The following is an 8203-nucleotide window of genomic DNA, read 5'->3' on the forward strand; positions in this document are numbered from 1 at the left end:
TTTATATTAGTATTTCAAAACCAATTATTTTTATTTTAACATTTTTAGAATCTGTACCTAGAGAGTGTACGTAATGTATTTGTTTTTTTAAAAAAATGTGGCTTTCTATATCAGCTATTTAGTTGATAATTGAAGTACAGCAAACATGACTGTGGTGATCTTAAATGTAAGCCATCTTTTGCATTATTGTCCCTATTATTTCAAGTTTATTTTTGTATTGTTTGGCGCTCTCCAGTCAGTGTTCTGATTTTAGTCCTTGAAATCTCAGATTCGGGAAATTTAAATTGCTTTAGTATTAGAATACAGGCCCACAAGCAAGTTTTCCTTTTCAAGAGAGTGGGTAAGGGATAAGGCTAGACGGAGAGGTTTGTTCAGCTGTTTACCAAATTGAAATGTGTGTCTGAGTGGAAGAGTCTTTAGAGCACCCATTTCTTCTTGCAAGCTTTCATTGTAACAAACATGCCACATGGCAAATGTGTGGCAGTTGAAGCACACTATTTCCACGTAAGCGGCAATATAACCAATCAACTGGAAAAAAAGATGGAAATCAGTTTGCACTGTGGAGAACACTAAGTCTGCTTACTTTGTGACTACAATATCAGAGCATTGAGTTAAAATCATTTTTGATCAGAACAGAGACAAATAAAAAAGGGTAAAGTGCAAACAGAAAATAAGAAAAGATGACTTCTAATAAAATGAGGAGCTAGAGATAAATATAAAAATGAGTGAAAGAACTCCTAAGTTTTTATAAAATCAGGAGGCATAACATTCCTGAAGGAAGAGAAAAAAATGTAGGCATCTTATTGATGCTGTCTGGCTCAGCCTGGCCCTCCAGCACACTTGTTAAAAACCTTCTCATGCTTATGACTTCTCTATACAAACCCCATAGCTGCTTTGTACTCTCCTCTCCTGCGGGGCCTTCCAAGCTGCTTTCAGACATAGCAGCATTTTTTCTGTGCCTCTGATATCTTCCTCTGCAATGAACAAAGTGCATAGTTCACATTGGGACCCTCAAGCCCCTTTCCCATGTGTTGTACTCCACATTGTCCTTTCACATCTGACCTCGCATTTGAATCGTACCACTACCTTTTGATGCCAATTAATAGACTCTCAGTACTACATCACCTATCTTTGTCCCCATTTCATTGTCTATAAGGAGGCTATTTGGAGAAATTAACAGGGAGCCTACAAACAGCAGGGGAAAATGCAGGACCAACACCAGTTTTTCTGACTTTAGATTTCGTGTGCTTTTCATCCCCACCACTAACATTCACAGAGTGTTTCCTCAACAGCTACAGCAAAAACAAACAAACAAAGTCTTCTTTGACCCTGCCATTCCTGTTCTTCTGTCAGACTTTTCCAATAGGCTCATGTCCAAAGCCATGGCATAGCATGGTGGAAAGGCAGCTAACTTTGGAGTCATGCAGATCAGGGTTCATTGCCTACTCCTGTATAGTTGCATGATCTTGAACACACTTCTAAATCTCAATTTCCTTATGTCTGAAAGATGCTTTCTTGGTGGGGCAGTGAAGTTATTAAGTGGCAGTGAGTATACTGAGGGTTTATCACAATGAGAAACATGATAAATTCTAATTTATTATTAGATTATTAATGCCTGAGTGCTGACTTTGACCCAGGCTTCCCCACAGCACTTGATCCAGCCCAGGATGTTCCTAATTTTTTGACTCAATCTGATGGCCTTTCCTCAGGCTTTAACTTTCTCCTACTGTATATAACTATTTTCTCTAGTCCCCTAACTTTCTTAATACTATAATATTAATTCCTTTTCTGATAATTTCTTTTATCAAACATAGTACTGTGTTTTTCATTTTCTACCCTTATAAGTAAGCCTTCTAAGGTTTTATCTGCATCCATTGTTCTCGTTGACAAGATTGGTTAAATTAATAAATCAGAAAGGAGATTGTGTTGTGCAATGCATCTTTAGCCTTGATTCTTCCTTATTTATCTCCTTTCTACTTTCAAATACAGAAACATCACATTGGATTTTATTCATCAACAGACAGTTAAATCCTTAGAACTTTAGCAGTAGAAGGCTTCAATTATCTTATTCTATGCAAACATGGCAAGTGATGTTCTTGCCCAAAATGTCTTAATGTGATGATGATTATGATGATATTCCTTTTATTTTCCCACTAAAATTATAGAGCTGACACAGTAGTTTTACCTATATTTGTCTGATATTTTCTTCAGAATAATACTGTGAGGTGGGTAGAATCCTCAATTACCTATCACATTTTATAGATATTGTACAATTCAGGACTGTGGGTGTAGCTCAGCAGTACATGAGCTGCCTGGCATGGCCAGGTTCCTGGGTCTCATCCCCAGCACCTCCTACACCCCAAATAATCCGACTTTGGCTGTAAGAAGAGTGCCCTTCTCTTTAAGCCATACCATTTTTGCTTCGTATTCTATGTAATTTCCTTGATATGTCTGGAATGCTGGATTTTCATCTTAACAATAGACAATACATTCTTATCTAACAAAGAAAATTAAGAAAAACAAGTAAAATTCATGACAATAAATTGAGTTACTTATTAACAGATAAAGAAGAGTTATAAATTTGGAGTCTGAAACTTAAGTAATAAGAGTTTGAAGAAAGTATTTGTGTATTTTACTTCAGTGCAAAGTTTTTACTAAAATGTGTAAAATTTGTGAGCTAATAAGAGATGACTCCTGTATATAGATTTAAGCTAACAAAGATATGAAAGTTACATTGTCAAAGACTTTAAAGGGTAGGAAGAGAGGCTTAGTTTAAATGGGGGACTTCATCTCTTTAGTTAGAGAAGTCTTCATGTTACCATAGATCACATCCATTCATTCATCATTCACTCTAATTGTCTTTTGTTCCTACCTAATGAAGTATGTTGTATGTTTGTTTTACAGATCTAAAGCGGGAAGCCAGTATCTGTCATATGCTGAAACATCCACACATTGTAGAGTTATTGGAGACATATAGCTCAGATGGAATGCTTTACATGGTTTTTGAATTGTGAGTGTATACTTCATTTCTTAAGGAGTAAAAGCTTTAAGCAATGTTGGTATCACATAATGCTAACACTTTTCTTTTAACATTTAACAGTATTTTTGAACTCATCTATTTAGAAAGACTTTCAATCACAAGAAAAAATGCTATCGTAAGGTTCATAATAGTAATGAAAACAAAAGGTGAGCATATTCAGCTACCTTCCGAGAAGAGGCTGCAAAACAGATAGGGTTTAGAGGATAGGAAGCTCCAAAGACGCGCAGTTCTGACCATGAAAGTAGAGGCTTCCATGTAGCATGACTTTCTGGCAACAGCGATAATCATGTAACTTCCACTTTTGATATAATCACTGTGTTGCCATGTGAGTAAAATTTCTAACAGTGTAGCTTCATTTCAGTAAGCTATTTGACATATTTTTCACAGAAATTTTGCAGGATAGCAAAATATGAGCTAAGGATAGTACAACTAAGTAGTCCACAGCCGCTAGTTGGATGATCATCTGAAGAGTTTGTATGAAGTTTTATAGATAGAATCCTATATGCAAGGTTTTTTCTTTGATCCTGTTCTCTCAAAATTAATCAATAACTTCGATTAGGAAGAAAAAAGTGAGTACATTTGCTAGATATTCAAAAATGGCAGGATAAAAAAATGGCAGGATTAGAGATTATATTCGTTATCTAATGCTTCATAACAAATTACTCTAAAACTTAGTGGCTTAAAAGTGCAAATAGTTGGGCTGGAGAGATAGCTCAGCAGTCTAAGCATCTGCCTGGCAAGTATGAGCACCCAGGTCCAATCTCCGGTACCACATGCTGAACCCTTGGCACATCAGGCCAGCTACCAAGACCAAGCGTGGTGGCCCACACCTGTAATGCCAATGCTGGGGAGGCTGAGACAGGAGGATCACTGTGAGTCAGAGCTGCATAGTGAGACCCTGTACCAAATAAATTAATATTTTTTTAATTTTTAAGATAAATGCAAATATATTGTATCATTCTGTGTATCAGGAATGTAGACCCAACTCAGCCAAGTCCTCTGGTTAGGGGTTTCTCATAAGGTGGTAAGCAAGGTGGTGGCCAGGGCCAAAGTCATTTTAAGGCAGTGGGATGGATCTGTTTTCAAGATCACTCATGTGCTTGGTGTCCGTCTTCAGTTCCTCTCAGGCTATTGGACTGAGGGCCTCAGTTCCTTAAGAGCTATTACCCTGATGCATCCTTTGGTTACTTGTCATTTGAGCCTCTCCATAGAACAGTAGAGCAATATGGCCAGCCATTGTCTTCGTGGGGACAGGAGATGTCACACACTTATAACCTAATCTCTGAAATTGCACACTGTCACTCTGCCATATTCTGTTAGTTGTAAATGAATCGGTAGATCCAGCCCACGCATCAGGGCCTGAATAGCACAGGTGCAGGTATCTAAGAGGCATTTCACACACTGTCTTCCACAGAGGGCTAGCTAATAAATTGGCTATCTATATCACAATTCAAAACTATCTTACAAGTTTGTAGTGAAAGAAGTGAAACAAAGGTGAAATTTAAGACCAGTTAATAAAGACCCATTGTTTCAATACGTGCATGCAAAATCAGTGTAAAAAGATGTAAATGTCTTACTTAGTCATTTGCAGCAGCTTTCGTGCCTTGAGCGGAACATTAGGTTACATCAATTTAAAGTATCTTGTACTATATTCCGAATAAAGCCACACTTCCACTGCACTGTACTCCGCTCCTTCCCCGAGAGTGTTCATGGTAAGCCAGACACCAGAATGTTTGCAGAAGGAGATAGGCAGAATGAGAAAAGGCCTGGAAGTTCGGTCACAGAATCGCAGCCTTTAAAATCTTTGATAGGAAACCTACTAAAAGAATTTTGAAAACTTTAGATCCCTTTCCATATCTTTTTAAGTTAATACATAAAAATTTTTATTGTGACAATATCACTTTCAGTGTATTGAATATTCTCTTAAACATATTTTGCTCACAGCCGCAGAACTGCACCTTTATCTCATTCACTTTGTGAGAAGTGTCTGCTATGTGACCTACATGGCAAAGCTCCTCTTCCTTGTCACTTAACCAAGTCAGAATTTCTTTCTATGAGGAAAACGTCTCACTTCATTTTTCAAATAAAATTAAAGTGTTAATAGACATCCCAGTGACACTCCTTACTATTGATTTCAAATTCTAAAATAGATAAGGCTCTGCCATGAACATGTTATCTATATGAAATAAGGTGACACCTTTTTTCTTTTTTAGTCTCTTTGCTGTACTCCCAGGAGTGTCTCACTCTCATAGGACCCCTGTATTCTGCGGCTGTCTCTTGAAGCTAAAGAGACATTTCAGGATAGGGGAATAGTTTAGCTGGCTGATTAGAGATGTGAAAGGAAAAACAGCAGATCACAAACTTGTTTCAGGCAGACCACATTACAGTAAATGAAAATCTGAAAATTGTTGCCTTAAAATATCTCAACTCATGTGTCCCCTGGAAAGACTTGGGTACTCTGGACATATCTGAACCCCACAATGAAGACACTTAGCTCAGAAAAGTTCTTGAAGGCCCTGTAAGTTTTATTACCTAGGAATGTATTAGTTTGCTTATTCTTCTAAGAGTCCCCAGAGCAGAAGGCCAAAGGTAGAAAATAATCAGTGTTTTTAGTTACCTGAAAGTTCATGATATATGAAGTTATACACTTATTCAGTGTAGCTTTGCAGGTCATAACTAGAACCAATAAGTGGCAGATTTCACCCTTAAGTAAAGAAAGACCCTCATGATGAGACTTACTCATTGAATAAAGCAAGCTATCTCAGACTATGCAGTTACTCACTGGAGATGCTTTCATAGAGCTGGATCCATCCAAGTGGGCAGAAGATAAAGTTTAACTTTGGGACTAGAGAGGACTTCTAATATCCTTTCTGATTTAAGATAGTAAAATTCTTTCAGAATGACTTCTTTGGTTTAATGTTATTTTCTATTCAAGAAACATGTTTCTGTCCATATTTTTATTCTCACAAAACTGAAAGCAGATTTAATAATACACGATGAAGTAATGAGGATTGCAGAATTTTTAAATTCATCTACATTTTTCCATGTATGCTATTTGTACCAAAAACCCCAGATGAAGGTATAATAGAGAGAAGATTGTCTTTGATGTCAAAATCTAGGTTTTAGTCTTCATTGTTGAAACAGTCTGTACAAGACATTTCATAGCTAGCTGTGTATGCTCCAATTGATTAAAGTACTTCAGTGGCCATATATTGCAGTATGATCCCCATGATGAATATGATCATAATATATTGCACACATGTACTAATAAAAGTAAAAAAAAAAAAGAAATGAGACTTCATTAAACTTGGATACTTAAATACCAGTGCCCTAACTCTAATTGTAACTCAGATCACTAGAAGCGAGACATGGTGGCACACTCCTGTAACCCCAGTACTCTGAGAGTCTAATGTAGGAGGAGCACAAGTTCAAGCCTAGCCCATACAACTCAGCAACTTGGGAAGTCTACATCTCAAAAGGAAAGCTGAAAAAGGGCTAGTAGTATAGCTCAGTGTAAAGACCCTGGGTTCAAACTTCAGCACAGCCAAAAAAAATAATAATAATACTCCCTATACCATGACTTCCTATTTCACTCTTTAGCCTTTGATTTTGGAAAATTTTGAATGAAAAGAGAATAGCATAGTGAATGCAAAGATACTAAGCACTGAGCTTCAGGAGTTATCAGAACATTTTAACATTCTTGTTTAAACTATCCTTTTCTTCTCCCAGAAATTCCTAAAGCAATATCATTTTACATATCAATACGCCTGTTTGTATTTCTCACAGGTAAAAACTAAAAATGACCCTAATACTATTATTATACCTAACAAAATCAATAAATTCTTAGGATTGTATCATAGTCAAGTGATGTTCAATTTTCCCATATTGCACATTAATTTTAAATATTTTTCTAAATTTAGAACTTTTATTAGCTCTAGAGATCTGGAAGTAGGTTTCATAAATTCATATTTAACTAATAACTTAGTTGTTTCTTAAAAGAGCCAGAAACAAAATTGAAATATGAAAATTCTTTTGTATAGTTGTTTTATATATTCACCGCAGTAATTTTCCTTTCCCAGTTTTTTGGATCCTTGATGTCTTGCTCTCAAACCAACAACCCCAAAACCTCAATTACTCTAAGATTTAATCATGTGGATCAAGGAGCAAGACCAATCCATTTGTGTGTGGCTCCACCTACTGGTTAGGTTAGAGATTGCTTCTGTTGTAACTGCACTGTAGACTAAGCTTCACCAAAGTTTTAGTTCCTGGCAATACGTTCCCTTGGTATTCACGTTCAAGAACTCATTGCTCAGTTTATGAGTTATCCTGATCCTTCTCAAGGTTTAGTAATATGATGCCAGTACAGAGTAGACAAGAATATGGAAAATAAATGAAATTATGCCAGTTCACTTTTCAATTTGTTGGCTACCTAGAGACATTTTTATGATTTACCAAGACAAAATACTAGATGAAACATTTTTAGATTATCAGCAAGTTTCTTAATATAGTATCCATCTCTGTCTTTGCCACATGCTCTATGTAATCAACACTGTCATTCCCTTCCTAAAATTACAAAATTATATGGTCCAGCCATGTTGCTCGTCGCATTACTTGGAACTAGTCAATATCCACTTAATTATAGCTTATGGGGGCTGGGGAGATGGCTCAGTAGAATAAGCGCTTCCCTGGCAAGCATAAGGGCCTGAGTTCAATCCCTGGTTTTCAAAAAAAATTAATTATAGCTTATGAGTCTAAAGCATGCTTAAAGACTTATGAAACCAGACATTTAGGACTGCAAAAGGTCAGAGAAGTAGATTTCAAAACCTAAGATTAGAAAGACCTGTGTAGAGCCTGATAGACAAACGTGTGGCCAGGACCCACCACAGACACTCAGATTAACAGATGTGCATCCAGATGGGGCAAGTCACTGATTGATCTTTAAAGTAGAGCTACTACTACTTGCAGTCATGTCCAACCTGCAGCTTGCCTTTTGTTTTGTGTTGTGTTGTTTTTCTGACAGTGAAGAGGGATTATCCTGAGCCACATATAAAATATATGATATACAATGATCCTGAGAATATTCAGAAGATTCTTTAATCTAGGAGTTAATTGGAAAGATTCTCACCCTGACTAACTATATATACTGATACCTGGGAACTAAGC

The 8203-nt window shown here is 36.7% G+C and overlaps 1 protein-coding gene across 8 annotated transcripts in view; it reads left to right on the forward strand.

Annotated features, from left to right (window-relative positions):
* Cask (calcium/calmodulin dependent serine protein kinase) overlaps positions 1-8203 on the forward strand; it is a 514903-nt gene that overhangs the window by 226994 nt on the left and 279706 nt on the right. For all 8 annotated transcript variants that reach the window (XM_004645575.2, XM_023705877.1, XM_023705878.1 and 5 more), the window contains exon 3: positions 2905-3010. In XM_004645575.2, the coding sequence (XP_004645632.1) occupies positions 2905-3010 (106 nt within the window). The remainder of the gene's footprint in view (positions 1-2904; positions 3011-8203) is intronic.

Source organism: Octodon degus, unplaced genomic scaffold, assembly GCF_000260255.1.
Source record: "Octodon degus isolate 3935 unplaced genomic scaffold, OctDeg1.0 scaffold00232, whole genome shotgun sequence".
Classification (NCBI taxonomy): Eukaryota; Metazoa; Chordata; class Mammalia; order Rodentia; family Octodontidae; genus Octodon; species Octodon degus.